A 23,813-nucleotide genomic window follows, 5' to 3' on the forward strand; every position below is an offset into this window, starting at 1 on the left:
TGCCTAAAATCCTTCAAAACATCCCAAAATATCTCCTACAAGGCCCTGGGACATGACCTCTAAAAAGAGGCCGCAATCACGCCCTTCTATCTCTGAACGTCCCGTGAGCCCACCCTCCTTAATGCCTTCCAGAGCCCTCCCCCTGGCCATGACAAGGCTCCAGGGTCACCCCAACCCCCATGCCATCCACAAGACTCCCGCTCCCAATGACCCCACGACAATGGGCAGGGCAGTGCACAGCGCATTTATTGAACTCCCGCTTGCTGTCCTCTCCCCTGCCGCCCTTCGGGGAGGGGCACCCGCGGCCTCCTGCGCACCTCTCCAATCCCAACGCCCCCGACAACCCGCCCTCCTGCGCACGCGCAAGAGAGACGGAACGCGGGGCCACCGCCTCTGGCAGCAGACATGCGTACAAGCAGGAGAGAATGAGCGGGTCAGGCAGGAAAAACGACCCAGCAACTGTGACGTCGCGGAGTCGGGCACGCCTCCATGAAAGCGAGTGGCAGGGTTGACTTTGAAGGGAGAGGAATTCTCTTACCCCAGCTTTCACAGGGAGCAGGTGGGTGGGAGTCGGTAAGGGGGAGCTTCCAGACCTCACGGAGCCCAGCGCATCCCCCCTTGACTCTGGTGTGCCAGCTCCAAGCAGGGCCCCAGCCTGAGCCCTCGAGTCACCAGTTGCGGGGCATCTCTCCCGCCAGATACTGCTTCTGACTGGGAGGGCAGTTCAGGCGGGGACTTTCCATTTCTCCCAGTGGGTCCAGATCCTCCAAGAGGTGGTGTAAGGCCTGGACCTGGAGCTGATGGACTTGGCCTGTGGTCAGCATCTCACAGGACTGGTCATTGCCCCCAGTGGGGCCACGCCCAAGGCTCCCCATGCCAGCACCTCGTGTCTAGTCTAGGCGCTCAGGTCCAGCTCATGGTGCTGGTAGATCTGCGTGGGGCCCTTGAAACAGGCTGCAAACAGGAAGCGCTTGCCGGCTAAGGTGACGTGGGCAAAGGCCCGGGGGGCCACCAAGGCCGGAGGCCCCAGCTCCTGTACTGGCTCCAGGAGCCACTTGTCAGGATCAAGGCGGAACACCTGGCTGAAGGCAAAGTCGCTGCCCAGGATGGCCAACTGGTCCCTGGCAATGAGCAGCGGCTGGAAGACATGGGCGCCTCTGGAGGGAAGCTGGTGCAGAAGGCGGAACATGGAGCCGTCCCAGCGCATGACCTGAGGGGATGGCGGCCAGTTAGGGCCTGGGGCCTTGGGCAGGGCGCAGGTCTGCCTGTCATCCTTAAGGGTCCAGAGAACTCGGGACAGCTTGGAAGCAGGCCCCTAGGTCTTCAGTTCCCACAGCTGTCTTAATTCAGTGCGACCATCCAGCTGCCCAGGCTGCTCAGCTGCAGTTCTGAGCTGGGGAGTCCCCCTCTCTTTCCCTCAGGCCCTACACTGAATGGTCAGCAACGCCATCTGTGAGTTTTACCTACAAGAGCTATTCGGCCTCTTAGTGCACCCTGGCCCAGCCTCCACCCTCTCCAGCCTCCTTCCTGGGCCCTAGTTCCTGCCCCTGTCCCCAGTCTGTTCCCCACCAGAGACCCTGTGAACACCAGAATTAAAGCAGGGGGCCCTCCCCTGGTTGCAGTGCTGGGGGGCAGGGCCAGCCTCTCCATCAGTCTCGGGGCAGCAGCATGGGGCGGGAGGACAGGCTGGGGTTAGGGCAGTCCTGGAGGGTGTCCAGGAGGCGGAGCCAGGCTTGGGGATAGACTTAGAATCCTGGGCAGCGATTTGGACACAGAGAGCCTCCAGGGGCCACAGTGTGACTCCAGTGTCAGTGTTGGGATGGGATCAGAGTTCAAAGGTCAGCCTGTGAGGCCGGAGCAGTTTATGGCCCACCGTGCCCCGCCACCTTGCTGGCCAGCCTCACCATGGAGTCCCCGATGTAGCGCGTCAGGCACAGGAACACGTCCCCGCCAGCCTGGAAGTGGCGCGTGGCATAGACGTCCTCCGCCTCTGGGATGTCGGTGCGCCTCTCGAAGCGGCCACCCGACCAGTGGAAGAGCACGGGCCGCTGAGAGGCCGAGGCCAGCAGCAGATGGGGCCGGCCGTCCAGCTCCAGGGCCTCAGCGTCGGTGTCCCGGTGCCAGGCGTGCAGGCTCTGGCGTGGGTAGAAGCCGGGCCCGTCACGGCAGAGCAGCGTGGTGCTGCCCGCTTTGGAGGCATCGGCCACTACGAAGCAGGGTTGCCCGTCCAGCCAGAGGAGCTCCGCGTCATTGGGCCTCAGCAGCCGCCGGGGGGCCAGTGCCTGCATGGGGGCCAGGCGCAGGTCGGGGCCTGGCCGTGCCCACAACTGGGAGCCTCCCCACAATCGGGCGGCCAGCACGAAGAGGCGCTGGCCCAGCACCAGCGGCTTGCAGGACACCACTGAGGGCGCTGTCGGGGAGCAAGGAGGCTGTCAGGCTGGTGGGCAGGCTGCTGGGCCGGCAGGCAGGCCAGGGACAGGTCGGGAGGAGCACTCACCCGACAGCTCGTCCTGGGTCCGGAAGCGCTGCAGGCTGTAGTCCCAGGAGAGGATCAGGCAGCGGCCGGCGAAGGGCTGAGCCAGGATGACGTGGGGCTCCCCCTGGTAGGAGAAGGTCTCCACGCCCAGCGCAGACTCCCCCACTGTCTGGAACCAGGACAGCTCTGGGGGCGGCAGGAGAGAGTCAGGTAGGCTCCAGGGACCCAAGGGCCCTCACTGCTGAGCCGGGATTTGCACATTTCTGAAAGGAGGGTCCTGCCGACGCTCTTCACCCCACAGGGTCCCCAGCATTGTGCCATCTCTAGCAGTATTGACTCAGGCAGCACCTTGCTTTTGTGAGCCGAGTGGCATGGTCAAATAATCCCCTAGACATGGCCCACTCAGTGGTTCCTGGGCCTCCACAGCATGCCAGCGAGGTACGTGCTGTCATGAAGCAACGGAGGTTCCTTGGCCCAGGTGGCCGGCTGTCTGAAAAGGACTGGGGCCGGCCAGCAGGCTGCCCAGCTAGAAGCCACATCATCCTGGCCCCTCCACCAACACTCTCCCTGGAAGTGAGGTGTGGTCATGTCAGGACCAAGTTCCCACCGGTCAGGAACAGAAGGGTAATGGACGCTGCTTCACCTGGGGGTGCAAACCCAGCCTGTCTTGGACTTGACCTAATTCTCCTCCTTCTCGGGAGCGCATCCTAGGGAAGCGTCAAACCTGATTTCAACCATGAAAACGAGGTCAGTACCCAAGGGCTGCTGCACCCACCTGGACGGCTCCCCTCATCTCCCCTCTTCAATTCATGGTATTTTGAGCCTCTTTGTTACATGGCTTAGCTTTTATGGGATCTGATCTAGCAAGATGCCATAAAAGATCCCGGGTCGTTAGTGGGGTGCCATGCTGTGACCCCAGCTTATCATGTGTCACCCGCGTCCAGATCCAGGTGTCAGAGCTGAAGCCCACCCAGAGAAGGTTCTTTTAAAAATGCCCATCAACTCCTGCTCCACACCCTCCATGGCTCCCCTACGCCCTTGAAATAAAGTCTATTCCCCGTGACTTTCAAAGTCCTGCATGGTGGGGCCCCATGCCAACCTTGACCTCATCTCTGTTCCCTCCCTCCAGGCACCATCCCAGCCACACTGGCCTTTTGATCCTCAAACAGGGCAAGTTCTAGGCCGCCTCAGGGCCACTGCCAATGCTGTTCCCTCTCCACGGAGTACCCTTCCTCTCCTTTTCACATAGCTAAGTTCAGATCTGATCTCCCCTATTCAGCGAAGCCTTCTCTGACCCCATCGTGCAGGATAGGAAAGGTCCCACCTCCCCCACGACTCCCTGTGGAATGTGTGGCTCGTTTATTTGTGATCTCACTGAGTATTAGTTGATTAACTGAATCCAGAGTGAACGTTGGGCTGGGGTAGAGCCCCGTGGACAGTCCTTGCCTAGCAGGGGTGCGGCCCTGGGTCTGATCTGCGGCACCCCTTCCCCTCCAAACACAGAGCGATCCCTGAGCTCAGTCACCTTGTCCTGTGAGTCCCCCAGACCAAAAACATGTCTCACGCGTAGATCAGATTTGGTCATTGTTATCATATCAGTAGCATCTGTGTAAAGACTCTTTGGGTTTGAGCTCAGATGTCCACTCCTGACTCCTGCTCAGTTCTGTGGGACCCTGGCCCTGGCTCCGGGCTCCCTCAGCTCCCGTGGCTTCTGCCCTGGCCTTATTTCTTCCCCATCCCACCCCAGACCCCTCTGCCTCTGACTGCCCGTCCTGGCCCGGAGGGTTCTGGGCTGTCCCTGTGTGGGGCTGGGCTGTGGGCTCTGTGAAGCCAAGACCAGGGGTGTCTTGGTCACTGCTCTGCTCTCTGCATTGCCCTGTGCCCAAAGATCCCCAAAATATATTTATGGAAAAGCAAAAGGAAAAGAAATACAAGTGAGGAATGTGGTGTGTGCGGTTCCTGGCACAAGTCGAAGGACGTGTTTAGAAGTAGCCAACTGTATCTTAACCACCAGCGTGAGCATGTGCAAGAGTCCTGCTGGGCCTGGGTCGGGTGCTGGGCGGGCCTCGACGTGTCACAACTCCTCAGAGCCTCCTACCTCATGGTTCATTACCCCCATTTTACAGAGGAGGAGACCGAGGCTCAGGGTGGTGATGCTATGTGCCCGGGGTCTCGTGGCCAGGAAATGGCAGGGAGAGGCCAGCTCCTCTGTGCCGCGGACCCCTCTCCTAACTTCTGGGACCCCTGGGCCCTCCCTCCCCACTGGGAAAGCCCCACCTATGGCTCTGCACTTGAAGGTCTTTGGGTCGAGGTGGCGGAGCTGCATGTGAGCCAAGGCTGCGGGGCCTGCACAGGCCCCGGTCCCCACGCTGGCGTTCACGGTGGGCATCCACTGAAGCAGCCAAAGGACACGGCAGTCGCACTGGAACGGGTTCCCACGGAGGTCCCTGGTGCAAGAGGCCAGGAAGGGGCTGCGACCCAGCCTCTACCCGCTGGAGGCCATGTACCCCGCCCTAACCCCACAGCCCCCGGGGGCACGAAGAAGATGTCAGGACCCTTGCAACTTGTGCCGCCAACCCAAAGTGGCACCGACGGCGCCCCCACTCCCCGACCGCTCCCACACGCCCGCCCGCCGGGGCCTGGAGCCTCACACGTGAGTCAGGGTCTCCAGGCCTCGGAACAGGAATCTGGGCAGGGCCTCCAGGTGGTTATTGGCCAGGCTTCTGGTGGGGAGAGAGAAGGAGCGTCAGCAGCTGCCAGCAGAGGCGCCGCCCGGCGGGGGTGCCTGTGGGTGGTGGGGCGCCGGAGGCACGCACAGGTGTGTGAGCGAGCGCAGTCCTCGGAGCGCGTTCTTGGAGATGGAGCCGATCTCGTTGTCCTCGATGAAGCTGTGGAGGGAAGGCGGGCAGGGGTCCCCCGGTGCCGGGACCACCCCGCGGAGGCCAGGCCCAGGAAGGGGGCCCCCTCTCTCCCCGCACCCTGGCCAGTCCCAGGGAGCGCCTCCCCAGAAACCCCTCCTGGCCAAGGTCACGGTCCCCAGAGCCGTGAACCTGGCCCTGCATCACTGCCAGCCTCGCCGTGAGCGCGGCCACCACTGTCACCGACGTCAGCATGGTCCCACCGTCATCACCAGGACCTCCCTACGGGTGCCGGCACGCCGCCACCACCACCGGCACCACAGCCGGCCACCGACATCACCACACGTCCACTGTCAAGGCCAGTCACCAAACTGCATGCGGACAGCACTGGTGAGCATCACCAAACAGCCCGGCCTTTGCGATCCACACCAAAAACACCCGCCACCCTCACCAGCACCGTGGCTGATCAGAATCACCAGCGTCACCATTATCCCAACACTCACGTCACCTGCGGCTGACACCGTTGCTCTCACGGCTTTACAAACATGGACAGTAGCAATACCACGGTCAGCACCACCGGCACCCACGTCCTGCTCACAACAATCCGCCACACCAAAGCCCACCGCACCGGTGACCCTCACGAGCACCCGCAGAACCGTCCCCTTGAGCAGTGGCCTCCTTGCCGGCGACGGCAGGTCGATGCTGGCCACCACTTCCCACGTCAATAGCAACAGGACCCCCCACCATCACCACCTCTGCCCTCACCATCCGCCATCAGTCCCACCAACACCTAACTCGGAGCGGTTTCCTGTTCTTTAAAACGCTTCCTTCCCCTGGCCTTTTTGCCCGCATCCTCCCTGGGTTCCCGTGAGCCAGGAAGGGGCCAGAAATGAGTCTGGTTATCTGGGCCCTTTGTGGATCTTGAAGCACAGAGAGGTGAGGTGAGCAACCTGAGGTCACACAGCGGATCCAAAGCCCTGACGCTATCCGAGGAGCAGATCTGAGGGTCCTTGTCCAGACAGCTCCTCTCCAGACCCACCGCGCGACTGCCTCCTACTCTGGGCGCCACACAGAAGCCCCTCGCCTCCTCCCAGGCCCACCTGCCCCAGCCCCTGGCCCCACTCACAGGTACTGCAGGTGGGACAGGCCGGCAAACGCGTCGTCCTCTATCACGGAGAAGGAGCTGGACGTGAAGAGGCTGGCGGGGAAGAGAGGCGACCCAGTCGAGGACCCTCTCTGATATCTTGGCCTTGCCCCCGCCATCAGCCCAGTCAGGCCGGGGACACTGACACGCACGTGGGTGATGGTGCGCAGGGACCGAGGGACTTTGATAGGGACACACGCGTGCGCGCACGCCCTCTCCTGCAGGGACACCCCACGCCCGCACACGCATGCGCGCCGCCCACCGCCTCCCTCCAGCTGTCCGCGGCTCTGCGGGGCCCACTCACAGCAGGTGCAGTGACGGCACCCTCAGGAAGCTGCCGGCCTTCAGTTGGGTGACCCCAGTCCTCACGAGCGAGCTGGGGACGTGGGCGGTGGCGGGTGAGAAGAGGACCACTGCAGCGCTGCGGTCGCCAACGCAGAGCCCTCTGCCGTCTCAGACTGCCCGCCAGCACCCTGACCCCGGGCGCTTCCCCTCCGTCCCAGCAGGGTGCTTGTCCTCTGGTTGGTGAGGGTCCCGGCAAGCGCCCAGCCCGGTCCAGGGCTCTCCCTCCTTCCAGGTGCCCAGGACCCCTCCTGCTCCATCAAGTCCCGGCAGCCCCCACGCAGTGCGGGCATCCCGACATCCTTTGCTGCCCAGGATCCAGGTGGGCCCCTGTTTCCTTGGGCACCCAGGTACCCCGACTCTACCCGGGGGGTCCCAGGACCCCTGTGCCCACCTTCAGGCCCGGAGAGGGCCCGGCACTCACAGTGACAGCAGCGTCGGGGAGAAGCTCTCTGGCAGGTCCGGGGAGCCCTCGCACAGGGCGCTGTCTTTGGAGCAGGAGCAGCGGGGGGGACACTTGCCCTTTGGGGGTCTCCAGGCCACCCCCAGCCCCAGCCCAGCCAGCAGCAGCAGCAACAGAATGCCTGTCTGTCCCATGCCCCCCACCCCCCGCCCAGGTGCCCACTGCTCTCCCGCCCAGCCTGGCCCAGGCCGCTACATCTCGGCCAGAGGCCCCTCCATGCTGCCCACTGGACCCTGCCCTGGCTTCGCTGCCGCCCCGGTCCTTGGCCTCTCTCAGCTGCCCTTCTCCCTGGACCCTGCGGTGTCTGCTCCTCTGTCTTTCTCTCCCTCTCCCTTTGTCTGTCTGTCTCTGTGTTAGTCCATGGCCCACTTCGGCCTCTACCCAAGTCTCAGTGTGTCTCTCTCTGTCTCTGTCTCCCCAGGTCCCTTTCTGGTGGCGTGTCCCTCTGCCTGGTGTCTTTACTTCTCCTCTCCCGCCTTGAGCCCGGGAGTCTGCCTCCTCCCACGCAGCCTCTCCCTGAAGGTTTGGGGAAGGGATGTGCAGAGCGGGGCAGGGAGAAGGAGGGGGTCAGAGGCCATAGGAAGAGCGGCCCTAGGGAAGGGACTTTTGGGAGGGGGTGGGGCCACCAAGGACTGGAGCCGCCCTGGCCACTCCCAGCCAACCCCCTCCCCAGATTCCCCCACTCAACCTCACCCAGGGAGTGTGAGGAGGATGTCACCGGGGTGGGAACTGAATGACCCAGCAGACAGGAGGGGGAGTGGAGTAGAGGCCACTCCTGAGGGGTGGGGGAGGTCCTGGCCACTCCTGGCCAGCCCCCTCTTCTGGATCCAGGAGGGTGTGGTGGGCCCTGTCACCAAGGCGTGGAAGGGGCAGGTCAGGTCCAGCTGCGCCCTCTGGTGGCCATACTTGGTATGACAGTTGCCTTCCCCCAAGCCCAAGACCTCCTGCCCGCCCCTGAAATTAACCCTTTAAATGCCCGCCACCCACTGGGGTAGACACGCGACCCAAAGAAATAATGACGACTCCACCTCTTTTTCAGCTTTTACTCTGCAATAAGCCTAGTCCTAACAGTTCATCTATTGACTACTCTGGCCACAGCCCTCTGGGGTTGGTACTATTCTCATGACTAGGGTACAGCCTGAGAAACTGAGGGCAGGGGTCAAGTAACCTGAGCTCCAGGTGTCCAAGCCAGAGGCAGAGCCAGGATTCAAATCCAGCTGGCAGCTGGCTCCAGGTTATGTCAGATTTTGTCCTCAGAGATCAGAATTCATGGATATGTGGATAATGAACAGTTTTGATTTGGACTAAGCTTTTAGTAATGTGGATCGATTCTGTTCATTAAATAAAATGATACTTGCTGCCTAACCTGACGTAGTAATAGTGCTTACTGAGCACTTACTATGTGCCATTCTTTTCACGGGTTGACTCAGTTTCCCCAGTAACCCTGTGAGGTGGGCAGGATTATTATCCCCACTTTACAGATAGGCAAACTGAGGAACCAGGAAGTTCCTCAGTTAAATGATTAGTTTTATGGTGCCCATCAGCTCTAACACTGACCACTAGTCTGTACTACCTCATTTCCCAGGACCAGGAGACTCACCCTTGAGACTGAGGAACACACTTCCTCTCTTGCCACTGGGGTAGGCATCCAGAAGACTGGGCTTAATAGCACCAGCTTGAGGTCACACAGATCTGGGTCCATCCCAGTCCCTTGTGACCTCCAGTCAGTCAGTCAACCTCTCTGGTCCTCATTTTTCCCATCCATCAAATGGGAACATTCTTAACACCCACTTCCAGCATGAGGAAAGGACTCAGTGAGAAGATAGAGGCCACTCACCCTCCTGGGGTTCAGCACAAGGTGGGCACCCCAAAGTGGTAGTGGGCTTGGGGAGGAACTCTAGGTCCAGGTCTTAGTTCTGCACTCGGTTTCCTTTACTGAAAAGCAAACATGATAAGCCTCTTTACTGGGACTTTGAAAGTACAGATAAAGATCTTAGTACCAGGGACATGCAGGGCACATGCGCCCACACACAGAGGGTCAACCCAGCGGGCTCTCCCTCCACTTTACCATGAGAAGGAATGGCATGGACAATAATAACGACAGATAACTTTTTTTTTTTTTTTAAATCACTTACTATGTGTCCCGCTTTTTCTCTGGTTTTATAGGGATTGTTTTACAAAATCATCCCAACTTCCCTCTGAGGTGAATATTATTATCCTCTGCATTTTACAGATGGAACAACGGAGCCACAGAGAGGTTAAGTCATTTGCTCACTATCACACAGCTAGAAAGGGTTGAGCTGTTCCTCCCTGGGTCAGTTTATGCTCCTGGGTTGGCCCCAGGAGGGAGGGAAGTTGGGGGGCCAAGAGTGGGCCAGGTGCCCCCTCCCAACTGCCCCCTTTTGCCCCGTCCCTCCTCCTCAGTGCCGTGTAAACACCAGGTTATCATTAACCAGGGCCAGCTGATGACCCTGGGATGCAGGGTCAGGGGGCAGAGGCTAAGTGGACTCAGCAGGAGGGATGAGGGAGCCTATTGAAGCCTCCTGGGTCCTCTGAAGCCAGGTGTGTGTGTGTGTGTGTGTGTGTGTGTGTGTGTGTGTGTGGACACTCACATGGGTGTGTCAGGGCTACACCTGTGCCTGCCTGGGAGCACCTTGCAGTGTCCCTGCAGGTGCCCATTGTTGAGGGCAGGGGCATTTCTGTCCTTAGTCACCAGGGGGCCCTCAGGAGAATTAGCTCCACCTAGCTAAGCCTTGGTTTCCTCATCTGTGAAGCGGAGTTGAAAATGAGACAAGGTCAGGTTCAGAGCCGGGGTGGCATATACAACTTCAGCCGCGTATCCATCTAGTGTGGGAAACTGAGGCACAGAGCAGTCACGAGGGCGGCCCAAAGGCACAGAGTCGGGAGTGGCGAGTCTAGACCTGATTCCAGGTGCCTCTGTCCCCAGGGTCTGTGAGCCTGGCCTGTCCCCAAGGACACCAGAGCTGTTTCCCTGGGCGTCCATGGCCTCCTGCTCTCAGGGAAAGGCCCCTCAGGCTTCAGCGCGCAGCTGTGGTTTGGGCACGTGAGCGCGCTGTAGGTCTGCACACACGAGGCCCGTGTGCCCGCCGCCCCTGTGTGGACTGCGGAGTGGCTGGTCCTCGGCCGGGCTCCTCCACAGTTGGCTTCCCCATACGCCCAAGGAAATGAGGCGTGTGTGGACACAGCTCACTGGCCTGCAGGTCTTTGAGACGGCGTGGGAGTGCAGGTGACGCGTGTGTGGCAGTGAACAAGTCGACGTGTGCTGCGTGTGTACCGGTGTGTTGCTGTAAGGCCATTTGTGAGGGGTCTTCACACAGCATGGATCTCTGTTTCCATTTGCACGAGCGGACAGATGCGAGGCTGTGTCTTGACTGTGCCTCTACGGGTGTCACGGGGAAGGGTGTGTGCGTCTATGCAGGGTGTCCCTCCTGGTGTTTGGGGTCTGGTATTAGAGGTGCTGGCTGTGTGTGTCTTTGGGTTTCTCTGGTGGTGTTGTGTGTGTGTGTGGGGTGTGCATCTCTGGTGAAGCTCACAGTCGGCAGCAGACCACACACACACACACACACACACACATGCAAGTAAAGTTCCCCCCAACCGTCCTGTGGCACTGTCAGGGACAATAGAGACACGGGGGTCAGGGGGCAGTGACCTGCAAAGCACCAGCAGATTCCCAGAGCACAGCCCTGAGATCACTCGCCGGCCCCAGCTCCACTGCCAGGAGCTCCACGCCAAGGCTTGCCGTGTGCACGCGTGTGTGCACGTGTGCCTGTGTCTGCGTGTGCCTGGCGTCCCTCACCGGCCCCTGCTGTTTCGCCCTCTGAGTTGAGAGAGTTAACCTAGCGGGCCAGGGCGGTCTGGGCTGGGGGCCGCCCCCTGGCCCCCCTCCAGCCCGGGCTCCAGTTACAGCTGCTGGTTGGGGAGGGGAGGGGTGGGGTGGGGCCAGGAGGGGAGCCTGCGGGGGGCGGAGCGTCCAGCTCTGGGCCAGGGGGTCCAAAGTGCTCAGCCCCCAGGGCACCACGGGACACTTGGGGGCCTTCTTTCGGCAGGGGACAGCCTGATCGGGGTGAGCGTCCCCCCCAGACGTTTTCCCACTCCTGCCTGGGCAGCCTATTTTGGGAGCGGGAGTGGCCAGCCGGTGGCTTCCCAGGCAGGCCTGACCCTAGGGGGAGGAGAGTGTGGGGACAGTGGGGTTCCGCTGGCTGGGAATCAGGGTGCGACTCCTCCCCCTGCTGCTGCGTGAGCCCCCTGGCTGGGTGTGGCGTGGTCACCCCTGTGCAGGTCTGCTTGCCACATTGCTGGGCACTGGCGGCCTGGAGGAGGAGCGTGTGTGTTGCTGTCTACACCCCACATTCTGCCCCCAGCAGTGTGGGGAGAGGGTGTCTTCTCCCATTCCAGCCCCACCCACCCTGTGTGTGTGTGTGTGTGTGTGTGTGTGTGTGTGTGTGTCCCTGCCCCTGGCATCTGTCTTCTCTCTCAGGCCCGCTAGCTTGGGCCTCACGTCACTTGTCTGGTGTTGTCTGGTTATAAAAGATGTCACCCAGGGGCGGGTGGAAGGGCTGTTTCCCTCTTCTCTTGTGGTTTCCAGGAGTGGAGAAGGGGTGGCTTTACCCTGAGGGCGATGTGGTGGCCAGGCCTCACCCCACCAGGGTTGTGCATGACCCCCGAGTTGGTGGGGGGAAGGCTGTTGCCATGGTGGCCTGTGTGAGGCGGATTCTTCCAGGGTGAAGTGGGAGATATTTATACCCAGGGTCAGGCCGAGAGCGGGCGGAGAGCGGGCAGGCGGCCGAGGGCAGGAGAGCTGGGATCATTCCGGACGCAGCGAGGCAGCAAGGCCTGGAGGCCGCCGGTGTGCAGGCAGGTGGGACTAGGGTGTGTCCTGCTGTCTTGCACACAGTGTGTCTGTCTCTCCAGCGGGGTGAGGTGGCATCCTGCCTCCCCTGTCAGGGCAGAGCTGAGGAATCTGGGGCCTGCCGTGGGGAGATGGAGGCCAGCGGGAGACCCACCCGGTGGCTGTGCGTCTTGCCTCTGCCCTTGCTGTGTTGGGTTGTGTGACCCCCACTGTGTGAGCTGCTTTGGTGGCACTGCCCCCTGAAGCAGGGGGTGCCCCTGTTTCTTGGGCAACTAAGCTCGATGACTGACACTTTTGTGATTAAGTCCCAGGACTGTCTCTGACTTAACCCTTTGGGTCCAGGCCCCAGTATGGAGAGGATGAGGGAACACATTTCCTGACCCTTTTGTCCCCTCAGGACAATGGCGTCTGTCAGTCACATCTTGGTTCTCTGCGTGGGTCTTCTTGCCACGGCCAATGCAGGTGAGTCACAGAGGGCAGCCCACTGCCCACCCTAGCCTCAAGAGTGGCAGGGGTGGGAGAAACCATGAGAGAACCAAGTGGGAGACTCCTACCTAAATGAACGAAGTTGGAGTACCAGGACATTTGGGATCCAGCATGGGGTCCAGTCACAGGCTGGCATTTGGAGGAAGGGAGCGGATGGGTACCCCAGGTCAGGCAAAGGTGGGGGTGGGACGGAGCTTGGCTTCCTTCCAGATTGAGGGAATCACAGACAGGCTGTAGTACACGGGGGTGCTGGGGCAGTGACATGACCCCACCCTGCCCAGGGCAGTACAGAGGGGGCGGTTAGGACCCAGAGTGGGTGGGCAGCCTGCCGGGGTCCAACAGCCCCCAAACTCTCAGCCTTGGAAGGTAGAGCCCCCAAAGGGTCTTTCGACGCCCCTCCCTGTTCAGAGTCCTGGGAAGCATCAAACCCGGATCCCTCTCCCTCTCTCTTTCCAGAAGCGCCACAGGAACACGACCCATTCACCTACGGTGAGGGGCGGCATCTATTCCGGGAGTCAGGGGAGCGCCTGGGTGTGCCGGCCCGCCCTCCTCCTCTCGGCTGGCTCTGAGTCCGAGCCCGCTCCGGCTCCTTCGGACTCAGTTTCTTTCGGTCGCTCAGGGCGGGTCCTCCGCCGCCTACGGCCGGGTCCCTCCGCTCTCTGCCCTCCTCCCTGCCCTGCCCCCTCCTCTGCTTCTCTTCGGTCCTCTCTCCCCACCAACTGATCTCCTCTCCCGCTCTCCTCTCCCTGCCCGCACCCTCCTCCCTGCTGCCCTCAGACTACCAGTCCCTGCGGATCGGAGGCCTCACCATCGCCGGAATCCTCTTCATCCTGGGCATCCTCATCGTTCTCAGTGAGTGCCCGCACCTCGCCCCGCCCCGCCCCGCCCCGCCCCGGCCCCGCCCCCCCGAGGGAGCGCGCGGACTGAGCGCAGAGCGGACACGATCTCAGCCTCCGCGCCCCTCTGCCCACCCCCACAGGCAAGAGATGCCGGTGCAAGTTCAACCAGCAGCAGAGGTAAGAAGTCCCTCTCCGCCCTCCCTCCTGGGGAGGCGCGCTGGGGGCCAGACGGGGAGTCCACCCAACCCGAAGCCAGAAACCCTTCGACCAACACGTGCGAAGCACCTACTATGTGCCAAGCCCCGCACCAGGTCCTGGGACCAAGTGGTGAATAAACTCCTGCCTTGCTTGGTCAAGCTCTCGGCCCAGTGAAGGCGGTGGCGGCGGTTCCACAGATTAAAATCACACAGCATGATAACAAAACTGCTGATAAAGAGGGAGCCGCTGTGAAATGAGATCATCTCACACGGCGGCCCAGTTTAGCTCAGGGTCTGGTTCCTAGCGCTTTGATTCATCTTTAAATAAAAAATTTAAAGCACAGCCAACATATGAATACCTTCATGTTAAAACAATTATAATATCGTTATCAGCAATAACTAACACATTTTGGCTATTATACCACGTGCCAGGCACTCTTTCCTTGGGTGTTATTTTATTTATCCTACCACCTCCTTGAGGTAGGGGCTGTTATCAACCCCCATTGTGCAGATGGCAAAACTGAGGCGCACGGAGGGAAAGTCACTTATTCAAGATGAGGATTCTGGGTTTCCCACTCAGATCACCTCCTGGCAGTCTACCAAGTGCCTTTGACCATCCCCGCCCCCCAACCTCAAGTCCCTTCCCCAGCATCCCCGGTGGTATTCACCGTTACCTGCGTAGAACGACTCTGCCACACATACTGCTCCTGGGCCCTCCTCATTTGGGGCGTACCCCAAGCGTGTCCCTTGTCTGGAAGATGAGGCCGTCTTTGGGGGTTTTCTGGAAGCCACTGTCGCGCCTTTTCCATCTCGTGTTCCCTCTTGCTCTCCCTTCCCAGAACTGGCGAGCCTGATGAAGAGGAAGGAACTTTCCGCAGCTCCATCCGCCGTGAGTCTGGGGAGACTGCGGGTGTTTGGGGGTGAGAGCTGGTTCCTGGCCATCCCTGGCCGTGTAAAGGGAGGGGCTTGTGCTGAAGCCAGAGGGCAGGGAGTCGCCCCACCCGGACCCTCCCTCCACAGGGATAACCCTCCTGACACCCGAACTTTCTGTCCCCCATCAGGTCTGTCCACCCGCAGGCGGTAGAAACACCTGGCACCATGGAACTCGGCCAGGTCCTGCAGCTCCGACGGGGCTTGGGGAGTCGGGGAGGGAGGGAGGAAGAGGGGGCCACGAACCAGGGTGGGAAGGTGGCTAAGAGGAGGAGGAGGAGGGCTTGAGGTCCTTCCTCCTCTCACCCTTTTCACCCCACAGGATTCCCCGGCACCTGATGCGTCCCACCCACCTCCTGCGCGCCTGCCACCACCTAGACTGTCCCCTTTCCCAGTCCTGCCTCACTGAGTCCCCATGCCTCTCAGATTTCCAATAAAACGTGCTTTTCTCTCTTGACAGCGCTTTGTTGATCTGTCAGTCCCTCTGCGCGAACGCCTGGGAGCCCCCTTGGTCCCGGCAGGGGGCGCCCCCACCCTTGGGGAAGGGGCGGGGACGACAGCAGTGGGCGGGGGCGGGGGCGGGGGTGGCCTGGACGGGGGCGGGCTCCCCGGGCCCCCATTGGCTACAGGCCCCCCCACACCAGGGCTCCCCCCATCTCCCCCCCACATCAGTCTGTCCTGCTTCCAGCTGCTGCAGCCGTGCCTTCGCTGCCTCAGCATCCAGCAGCCCCCTGCTCTGGCTCAGCATGGCGACCCCAACCCAGACCCCCACAAACGGTGAGCGTCGCCTGGGGAGTGGGCGCCGGGGAGGCTCCGGGATCTGAGAGCTTAGGAGAGAGGGTGTGGGGAGATTCCAGCACTGGAAAGGGGAAGAAGTGAGGAGGGGATATCCGCCCCTTCCCTGGGCAGAGGCCCCTGTAGCGCACCCCTTGACGCCCCTTGCGGTGCCTCGGACACCTGCTCCTCTGCGATGTGATCCCTGTGCGGGACCTACGATTAGAGAGTGGCAGTCCCCGGAGAAAGGATGCTCGGACCGGTTGCTATGGCAACCGGGTGGCTGGTCCAGCTCAGTGGTGGTAGCAGACGGGCAGAGATGGGTTTTGAGGGTGGGAGCCGGCAGGTCTGCGGCCAGAGGGGTTCTGGAAGATTTTAGGACCCTGGTGGGCAGGGAGGAAGCGTCTACAGCCCTTGTCTTTCCAGCTCTGTCTCCTACCACAAGTGTTTCCTGAAATTCCTGACAGGCAGGTTCAGAGGGAAGAAGGGACAGCTGAAAAAAGAGAAGGGTGGGAGCAGAAATTGATCAGGAATTGACTAGAAGAACCTAAAAAAGATAGAGGAGAGACAGGAGGTACAGAGTCAGAGACCCAGGGAGACCCAGACAGATAGACAGGAGACGCCGAGAGACTGGGAGATAGGGGAGGGGAGAGGTAAAGAGCTGCACCCGGAGATGCAGAGAGGGAGAGAAAATCAGACAGACTCAGAGAGAGGGATGGAGACAACCATGGAGAGGGAAGGGGAGAGAGACACCAAGCCACAGGCGGGGGAAGAGGAAGGGGGCAGCACGGGGTGGGGCTGCAACCACTGCAGTGAACCCCTGAGGGTGGGATAGGGTGAGGGGCCCTCCTTCCAGCCCACACCTACTTGCGGCTTCCAGACTCCGCGGTGCACATCGCTGACCCTCCCACCCCATGCAGCGGCACGGTTACATTGCATACCCGTTAACCCAGATATGCTCCCACTTAAACACTCCTTCCCACTGTTGCCCCCAGCACGCCCCCCTGCTGAGCCTCGGGCTGCAGAGGAGCCAGGAATGGGATGCTTCAGCGGGGGAGGGGACAGGGCAAGTGCTTCCAGTAGGAGGGCAGGGCGGAGGCTGAGGTGCCCCTGGCGGTGAAGGGAACCCCGATTCCACTCGGTTCTCTCCTTCCCTTCCCCCTTTCCCAGCAGGCAGGGGCTGCTGCACTGAGCCGTATCTGCAGAATCTGAAGCAGGGCGGGGGTTGGGGGGGCTGCAGAGGCTGGAAGCCACCCTAGGGAGAGGGGGCGGGGCAGAGCCAGCAAGTCTGGCGGGAGCCCAGGGCTTCTTTTTGCAGAGGTGGTGGTTAGCAGGATCGATGGCAACAGACGGGCAGAGGTGGGAGGGCAGACGCCTCAGTCCTCCCCCTCCCCCCACAGCTTCTCCCAATCACAGCATGAGAGGGGACCACAGGTCTTGGGAATTCCCTGGGGAGGAAAAAGCACGTTGTGTATTGCAAACTGCTTCAGGAAATGAATTAATGAATTGCTGGGGAGAAAAGGGGAGGGAGAAGAGTCTCTTTCCACCCTGCCAGAGAAAAGGAAGGAGAATTGGGGGCAACAGAAAAGGGGGATGTGTGAGCACCACCCAGAGGGACCCTCAGCTTGGCCAGAAGCCAGCCCTGCAGGGACAAGAAGGGAGGTGCAAAAGGAGGAGAGGGAGTTAAAATTTGGCTCAAGCTCCCAGCTTCACACAGGACCCCAGCCAGCCTGGGGTACCAGGACCCATCACCTCTCAAGATGCCCCCGTTGCCATAGCAACCACCTCCTTCCCGATCTCTCCTTGGCAACTGGCCAGGAGTAGTGCACATTCCTTCTCTGTCTCCTGGCTCCACCCTTTGCCCAGCCACACCCTGGGGAACCAGATTGCTGGGCCAGCAGGATCCAGCAGAAGATCTTCCGCGTGGAGCACTGCGCCCTCAGGTGCCAGGCAAAGAGGATTTGGGGACAGATGCTTCCCCGAGGGGCCCCTGAGCACTTTGGAGGAGGGTGTTTGGAAAATCGGGAGACAAAAGCAAGATAGTCCAGTGGTCCCGCCTTCGACGCAGCCTCCTGCAGCCCAGGAGGGCTCGCATGCCTTCATTCCTCCCTTGATGCACGCATGCGTGCACCCCAAAAACTTCTCTGAGAGCCTAACAAATTTACTCACTCTGGTCCAGGAGCAAAGACAGAGCACAGGTGACTGCAACACTGTGACCTCATGGGGACACTTTTAAGGATCACCTTCAAGATTTTTGCCCTGTTCAAATGTTCTCCATACTGCTATTTAATATTTTTTCCTTTGAAGGATTCACTTTTTAAAATATTTAAATTAACATTATTTTATATCACCACCACAAATGGAAAATGAGTGTGTGTTTTTGTTTTTGTTTTTTTTTGCTTTAAATTGATGGTAAACATCAAAACAATCTAAAACAAGTGATTTCACTTTTCTGGGTCCAGTGTCTCCTTTTTGTGAAGTGGAGATGAAGATAGCACCTATATCAGAGAGTTCCTGCCAAGATCAAATGTGAAATGTGTTAACATCCGTAAAGTGCTTAGAAGTGGTTCTGGCATGGAGTCAGTGCTATCCATTTCTGACTAGATAAATAAATAAAGGAGAAAAGCTGATAATGTCACAAAATTCTACCTAGGTATTATTATTGTCTGCCAAAGACTCTGAGCACAGGGCTTGTTTTCTCTTGGGTAACAAGAGTAGATTAACAAGGTTTGCTAGGCATTAAAGACACATCAGCACCAACATAAGATTTCCTCCTTGGAGACTAGAAGAGACCTGAGAAGGGCAATCTTACATACTGTCGGGGTCTTGCCTCTGAGTCACTTGTATCAGTCAGTTTAGGCAACAGCTTGCTTTGATAACAAGCGGTACCAAAAAGCTCAGTGGATGATGATCGCCAGGGCTTATTTCTCCCTTATGCTAGATGTCCATCACAGATTGACTGGGGTGGGGGGCATTCTCTACTCACCAAAGAAAACGAGAGCAGCTACTATGTTGAACCTTCTGGTCACCAGGCCACAGGCAAAACAGAGCTCTTGCCCTGGCACTTAAATGTTCCAGCCTCACAGTGACACTTCCCTTCACAGTTCATGGGCCGGAATCAATCCCACAGCTCCAACCAACCTCGAGGGAGACACCCTTCCCTGATCCTTGGGAGGCGGGAGGAGAACACTAATGACATTACCTGACATCCCTCTGGCCCCCCTCTGGAACGCCCTCTGCAGAATCCCTACTCCAAAACCATCAGACATAAGGGGCCATCGAGATGGACTTTTGGAGTGGGAAGATGTTCTGAGCTGTCCAGGGGAATAGGGTCTGGGCCAGGGAGATGGAGGAGGGAAAGGGCAGATTCACAGGCCCCCAAGCTGTCGACTCTGAAGTCAGGGCGAGTCTCCTAACAGAGGCACATGCTTCACGTGGTGGAGAGCCACACACCCACACATGCACGCATCTTGGGAACACCATCACAAAGCCAATTTTGAATCATAAACTCACGGGTGTCTTAAAAATAAGTAACACAGGATCAGAACGGCAGAGCAGCCCTGTGCTGGATTCGGTGTCAGGAGTGGCTGCAGCACCTGCCCTTGGGAGCGCACAGATACCTGGGAAGTTTTAGGGATTGTACAGGGGAAGCGGATACATCCAGTGGGCCCCCAGTGGAATTGTTAACACTTGGCATCACATTTAAGTGGGAGTGTGTGTATTTTTCTGGGAGTGAGCCCATAGCTTGCATCAGCCCTCCATGGGGATCTAGGACAGAGACTGCCGTGAACAGTTGGGTAGATCATACACTGCACAAGGGATGGTACCAAATGATGGAAAGAGTAGGGATGGAATCCATCCTATGCTCCCTTCTTCAGGCCTGTGTCCTGCCATGGAGCTACATGATCCAGAGTAAGGGACATTTTTGTCTGATTTCCACTCAGAAACCATTAGGCCAGTGGCCCCATCTAGGTCCTTAAAAATGTTAAGGAACCAGTGTTGAAATATTTCCCTCCTCTTCCTTCCCACAGTTCCTGAGGAACCTGACCCATTTTATTACGGTGAGTGTTGGATTTTGCAATGGGGGTACCCTAGGGCTGGATGGAAGGGTGGCTGCATATTCCCACAAGCCAGTTGGCTTCGCCTATGGCTCTATGGTTCATGAGCCACCAAACATGTGACCATGTGGGTACAGTTCACATCAGCTGGGTTTATGGAGGGCAGAACCAGACTAGGGTGGATCTGAGTCTCCTTCAGGCTTCAGCAGGACTCTGGGCTAGCGCCTTGAAGTGATCAGAGAAGCAGGCAGGGAACTCTTAAAAGTAACGTCTAAGTCCAGATCACTTGGACCTGAATCTCCTCTCCCTGCTGTGTGGCCTTAGGCAAGTGACTTTGCCTCCCTGAGCCCTTTGGTCAACAAGAGATGTCATCATTCCCACCTGTGTGGGCTGTGGATTTACCTGAACGATCACCCGGAGGGCACTGAAGCACAAAGAAGTTACCCCCAGGTCTGGGCGACCTGGCTCCAGTGTCCTCTCTGAACACCCTCCTCTCCCCCCCATTTTTGCTGTTCCTCCAATATGTCAATTTCCTTCTCACCTCAGGGCCTTTGCACTGGCTGGTGCCTCTGCCAGGAGGATTTCTCCCCTTGCTCTCCACATAGCTGGCCATGCCCCTTTCCCTTTTTCTGACCTCAGGTCAAATATTGACTGCTCCCAGAGACACCTTCTCTGACTGCAGGCAGAAGGAGCCACACCACACCCAGCCATGACTTGGATTTTTACTTTATATATTTTTTTGTTTGGTTGGTTCATTGAGGAGTGCTTAATCACAATACAAAAGTCCCCTGCTGGAGGACAGAGGCCTGGCTCACTGCTGGTATAGACCAGGCACCCCACAAATTCCCATTTCAGCAAATATTTGCTGGGCACACGCTCTGTGCCAGCAGCGTTCCAGACACTTGGAGAACTGCAGTGAGCAATACAGACCAGATTTCCTGCCCTCCTTGACCTTACCTTCCACGAGAGGGACAGATACTCAGGAAAAATTGAAGTTATTCTTTAGAAGAGAATATAAAATAGGAATGTTTCTTACAAAGGGAAATAAGACTTCCTTCGTTTGCTGGCAAGTATTGAGGAGAGTTTGGGAAAATTCTAACTAGGACAGCCAGAGGTTTCACTGACATTTGAAGGAAGCTCAGAAGGGAGGAAGCCATGTGGATATTTGGGAGGAGGGTTTTTCAGGCAGTGGGAGCAGGTGCAAAGGCCCTGAGGCAGGACCAACTGGCTATTCTCCAGGAACTACTGGGAAGCCAGCCTGGCAGGGTTGAAGGACCCCTGGGGAGAGCTGGAGCGGGAGTGGGGGTGAGCCTTGAGTAGGAAGAAGATCAAGATCACACAGGGACCTCGGGGCTGTGGTGAGGACCTTGGCTTTTACCTGGAGAGCACCGGAGGCCAGGGAGGGCTCTGAGCTGAGGCAATCTGTGATCTGACTCAGCTGTTAACAGGGTCCCAGTGCCTGTGGGTGGGGGCAGGGTAGTGCAGTAAGATCATAGCCCAGGTGGGCCACCTGGATGGGCGTGTGTGTGTGTGTGTGTGTGTGTGTGTGTGTGTGTATTCACTGCAGAGGGGAGGGCAGGAGAGGAGAGAGAGCAGAGGAGAGGAGAGGAAGGGAGGGGAGGAGAGGAGGGGAGAGGAGGGGAGGAGAGGAGAGCAGAGGAAAGGAGGGGAGGGGAGGGGAGGTGGGGGTAGAGAGGCCCAGGGGAGCTGCCCAAGCCCATGCTCCCAATCCTCCCCTGAACTTCCTGGAGGAACATCCACGTGGCCTGCAGCATCCCTGGGTTCCGGGCCCTGGCTGGGCAGCCTGAGCCAGACCTGAGGTGGGGTGCTGAGGTGCTGGCCCGCCCTGATGTCCCCGTCGTCTCCCTAGACTACGCCACAGTGCAGACCGTGGGAATGACTCTGGCCACCATAATGTTCGTGCTGGGCATCATCATTATCCTCAGTAAGTCTGGTCCTCCCTGGGCTGCCTGCTGTCCCGGGCTGGCTCCCGTCCCCGCCCTCTGTCCTCTGTCCTGTCTGTGTTGCTCTCTCCCAACAGGCAAGAAGGTCAAGTGCAGGAAGGCGGACTCCAGGTCTGAGAGGTCTGGCGGCTGGGGGCGGGCGGGGTGGGCGTGGCCGGGGCCCGGTGCTCTCCCAGCGGAAGGGCCTGGGGCTGCCGCCTCCTCACGACCCCTCTCTCCTCTTTGCCTCCACAGCCCAACATGCAAATCCTGCAAGTCGGAGCTTCCCTCCTCAGGTGAGGCGACAACCATCGCGGTTCTGGGAGGTTGTTGAGTGGCAGCGGAAAGTGATGTCCTTGCAAGTCCCCCTGCGGTGCATGGAGCAGGGAGTGGGGTCCTGGTGGCTGCACCCGGGAGGACTATTCCACAGGAGGCCGAGTCTCCCAGATGGAAGATGCTAAGCCCCCAGGGACCGTAGGACCCCAAAGGTCCTAAAGAGTCCACAAAACTCCCAGAAACAAATGCATAAGCCCCCCAAAGCAAGGAGGAGCTCATTTCCCAAGGAAGAAAGCCACACCCCGCAGAGAGAGGGGCCCCATATGGGAGAAGGATTTCAGGCCAGTAGGAATGAGGGAAGTTGAGGGCGCAGGGAAAGAAAGAGAGGAGCGTGTGTTCCAAACTATATTGTTCAGCTGGGCGACCTAGGATGAAATGACTCAGGAGAAGAGAGAAGGGAAGGAAAGAGAAGGAGGGAGAGAGGGAGAGAGGGTGTGTTTCTGAATAATTGTATCAAAAGAACAAAAAGGTGGCAGCCTGCTGGCAAACGCCTGTAATCCCAGCAGCTCGGGAGGCTGAGGCAGGAGAATCAGCAGTTCAAAGTCAGCCTTAGCAACTTAGCAAGGCCCTAAACAACTCAGTGAGACCCTCTCTCTAAATAAAATATTAAAAAGGGCAGGGGATGTGTCTCAGTGGTTAGCTCCCCTGGCTCAATCCCGGGTGAGGGAGGGGATAAAATATTTAAATGTTTAAATATTTTAAAATTCATTGTAAGAAACAAGACGGAGGCATAGGAGGGTGTGGGGGTCAGGAAGGAGGAGGATAGGAAGGGATAGAAGAAGAGGGGGATGGAGGTGTTGGGAAGAAGTGAAGGAGGCTGGAGGCTGAAGGGGGTGTGGAGGGGGTGGACGGAAGGCGTCAGGGAAGATGGGGGGTGAGGATGCAGCGGGAGAAAAAACGCAGATGGAGGCATGTGGCCCCTTGGGGGGTGTTAATTTTAATTATGTAAAAATATCTCGACCTGTTTTGAGGGGAACTGCATCCTTTCCAGGGACTGTTTAAAAAAAAAAATCAGCTGGGAATCTCTCTGCCTCTTATAAAATTCTTAGAACTGAAAATGGGGAGGAGCTTGGGAGCGCCGTTTTGGGGGAGTTGGGTGTGGACTTTTATGTGGTTTCCTGCTCTGTTGACGATCTGTAAGAAGGGCACCGCTGCGCTCTGGGTGCGGCGTGCTGGCCCTGGCACCTGGGGAGCCATCTAAGAACCCCTGCAGGATTCTGACCCTTCCCGCTGAAGCATGGCCTGGAGTGGGAGAGAACTTGGAGAGTCTGTGGTGTCCAAGCGCTGGGGACGCGGGGCTCAAGCGCGGGAGGAGGGTGTAGGAGGCTGGGCTGTAGAGGGGGGTCTTCCTCGCTGGCAGGGGACGCGCCCTGGAGCCCAGGTTCCCTTTCCGGGCGCCATCGCAACTGCGTGGGCTCTCTTTGGCAGCCCCTGAGGTGTCCCCATAGGGATCAGGTGTTAGGGTGTGGGGGGAGCGGGGCGGGGAGGGGCTGGGGGACACGAAAGCTCCGCAGCGCTCGCTCCGGGGTGAAATCCCTGGGGGCTCTGACTTCCACGGTCGCTGTGGACCCGGGGCCCACGGGCTGTGGCTGCGCGCAGGGGCTACTCCCCGCCTACACCCGCGGGGACCCCCCAGGTCCCTGCTAACGCGCCCCTCCTCTTTCCGCAGCCCCTGGCGGTGGCGGCGTGTAAGAACAGCGCCCGGGAACCTCCACAGCTGTCCCTGCCTGAACGCGGGAGCCTGAGGACCGGGTGAAGGCGGTGGGGACCCCAGCCTTGCGCCGGGGAGCGCTCCCCCGAATGAGCCGCCCCACCCACCCCAAGGCTGGAGCCGCTGCACCCCGCTGTCCCTCCCCAGGCCTTGGCAACGACGATCCCCCAAAGAGCCCGTCTGCATCCCAGACCCAGGGACTCGGGCCTCCTGCTCCTGGGAGTCCACGCCCGGCGCCCCCAGATCCCCGTGTGCCGCCCCCTGCACCCCCTCGTCTCCTCCCCGAAGATCCGCCCCCGGCGCCCGGGTGTCCACGTCTTGAGCTTAATAAATGTGCATTTGGTGTTTTCCCTGTTCCGTTTGCCTGTTCTCGTCTGTGGGCTCGC

General features: G+C 59.1%; 3 protein-coding genes across 6 annotated transcripts; 2 read left to right on the forward strand and 1 right to left on the reverse strand.

Annotated features, from left to right (window-relative positions):
* Positions 1 to 872: 872 nt before the first annotated feature.
* Positions 873 to 14,476, reverse strand: LGI4 (leucine rich repeat LGI family member 4). The gene is made up of 10 exons (XM_079119708.1): positions 14,374 to 14,476; positions 7,245 to 9,240; positions 6,783 to 6,854; positions 6,461 to 6,532; positions 5,293 to 5,364; positions 5,128 to 5,199; positions 4,754 to 4,923; positions 2,498 to 2,662; positions 1,905 to 2,410; positions 873 to 1,210 (listed from the first exon to the last, which is right to left on the reverse strand). Exons 2-10 carry the CDS (start codon positions 7,415 to 7,417, stop codon positions 896 to 898), a joined length of 1,617 nt encoding a protein of 538 aa, XP_078975834.1. The 5' UTR covers positions 7,418 to 9,240; positions 14,374 to 14,476; the 3' UTR covers positions 873 to 895.
* FXYD1 (FXYD domain containing ion transport regulator 1) lies at positions 11,228 to 15,062 on the forward strand. 3 transcript variants are annotated; one of them, XM_079119713.1, is made up of 7 exons: positions 11,228 to 11,367; positions 12,551 to 12,615; positions 13,096 to 13,128; positions 13,417 to 13,491; positions 13,619 to 13,655; positions 14,515 to 14,564; positions 14,737 to 15,062. In XM_079119713.1, the coding sequence occupies exons 2-7, from the start codon at positions 12,555 to 12,557 to the stop codon at positions 14,757 to 14,759; spliced, it is 279 nt and encodes a 92-aa protein (XP_078975839.1). In that variant the 5' UTR covers positions 11,228 to 11,367; positions 12,551 to 12,554; the 3' UTR covers positions 14,760 to 15,062. The 3 variants fall into 3 exon arrangements, with proteins under 3 accessions (XP_078975839.1, XP_078975841.1, XP_078975840.1); XM_079119715.1 differs by having other exon boundaries at positions 11,262 to 11,367; positions 12,496 to 12,615; XM_079119714.1 differs by lacking the exon at positions 11,228 to 11,367 and adding an exon at positions 12,067 to 12,162.
* A 189-nt stretch (positions 15,063 to 15,251) lies between these two features.
* On the forward strand, positions 15,252 to 23,781 carry FXYD7 (FXYD domain containing ion transport regulator 7). 2 transcript variants are annotated; one of them, XM_079119717.1, is made up of 6 exons: positions 15,252 to 15,382; positions 19,411 to 19,440; positions 21,308 to 21,382; positions 21,479 to 21,521; positions 21,636 to 21,676; positions 23,386 to 23,781. In XM_079119717.1, exons 1-6 carry the CDS (start codon positions 15,352 to 15,354, stop codon positions 23,406 to 23,408), a joined length of 243 nt encoding a protein of 80 aa, XP_078975843.1. In that variant the 5' UTR covers positions 15,252 to 15,351; the 3' UTR covers positions 23,409 to 23,781. The 2 variants fall into 2 exon arrangements, with proteins under 2 accessions (XP_078975843.1, XP_078975844.1); XM_079119718.1 differs by having other exon boundaries at positions 21,479 to 21,512.
* Positions 23,782 to 23,813: the final 32 nt, after the last annotated feature.

This window comes from Sciurus vulgaris (genome assembly GCF_902686455.1).
Source record: "Sciurus vulgaris genome assembly, chromosome: 17".
Lineage (NCBI taxonomy): Eukaryota > Metazoa > Chordata > Mammalia > Rodentia > Sciuridae > Sciurus > Sciurus vulgaris.

What these genes read in the sequence shown, in the direction of transcription:
- FXYD1 (XM_079119713.1), top strand. Translation starts at nt 12,555, where the DNA reads ATGGCGTCTGTCAGTCACATCTTGGTTCTCTGCGTGGGTCTTCTTGCC. An exon ending in TCTTGCCACGGCCAATGCAG is followed by an intron (nt 12,616 to 13,095) that starts GTGAGTCACAGA and finishes CTCTCTTTCCAG; the next exon opens with AAGCGCCACAGGAACACGAC. An exon ending in GGGCATCCTCATCGTTCTCA is followed by an intron (nt 13,492 to 13,618) that starts GTGAGTGCCCGC and finishes CCACCCCCACAG; the next exon opens with GCAAGAGATGCCGGTGCAAG.
- LGI4 (XM_079119708.1), bottom strand. Translation starts at nt 7,417, where the DNA reads ATGGGACAGACAGGCATTCTGTTGCTGCTGCTGCTGGCTGGGCTGGGG. An exon ending in CTGTCCCACCTGCAGTACCT is followed by an intron (nt 5,365 to 6,460) that starts GTGAGTGGGGCC and finishes TTCCCTCCACAG; the next exon opens with CTTCATCGAGGACAACGAGA. An exon ending in CTGCGCTCGCTCACACACCT is followed by an intron (nt 5,200 to 5,292) that starts GTGCGTGCCTCC and finishes TCTCCCCACCAG; the next exon opens with AAGCCTGGCCAATAACCACC.
- FXYD7 (XM_079119717.1), top strand. Translation starts at nt 15,352, where the DNA reads ATGGCGACCCCAACCCAGACCCCCACAAACG. An exon ending in GGGCATCATCATTATCCTCA is followed by an intron (nt 21,383 to 21,478) that starts GTAAGTCTGGTC and finishes CTCTCCCAACAG; the next exon opens with GCAAGAAGGTCAAGTGCAGG. An exon ending in GCGGACTCCAGGTCTGAGAG is followed by an intron (nt 21,522 to 21,635) that starts GTCTGGCGGCTG and finishes TTGCCTCCACAG; the next exon opens with CCCAACATGCAAATCCTGCA.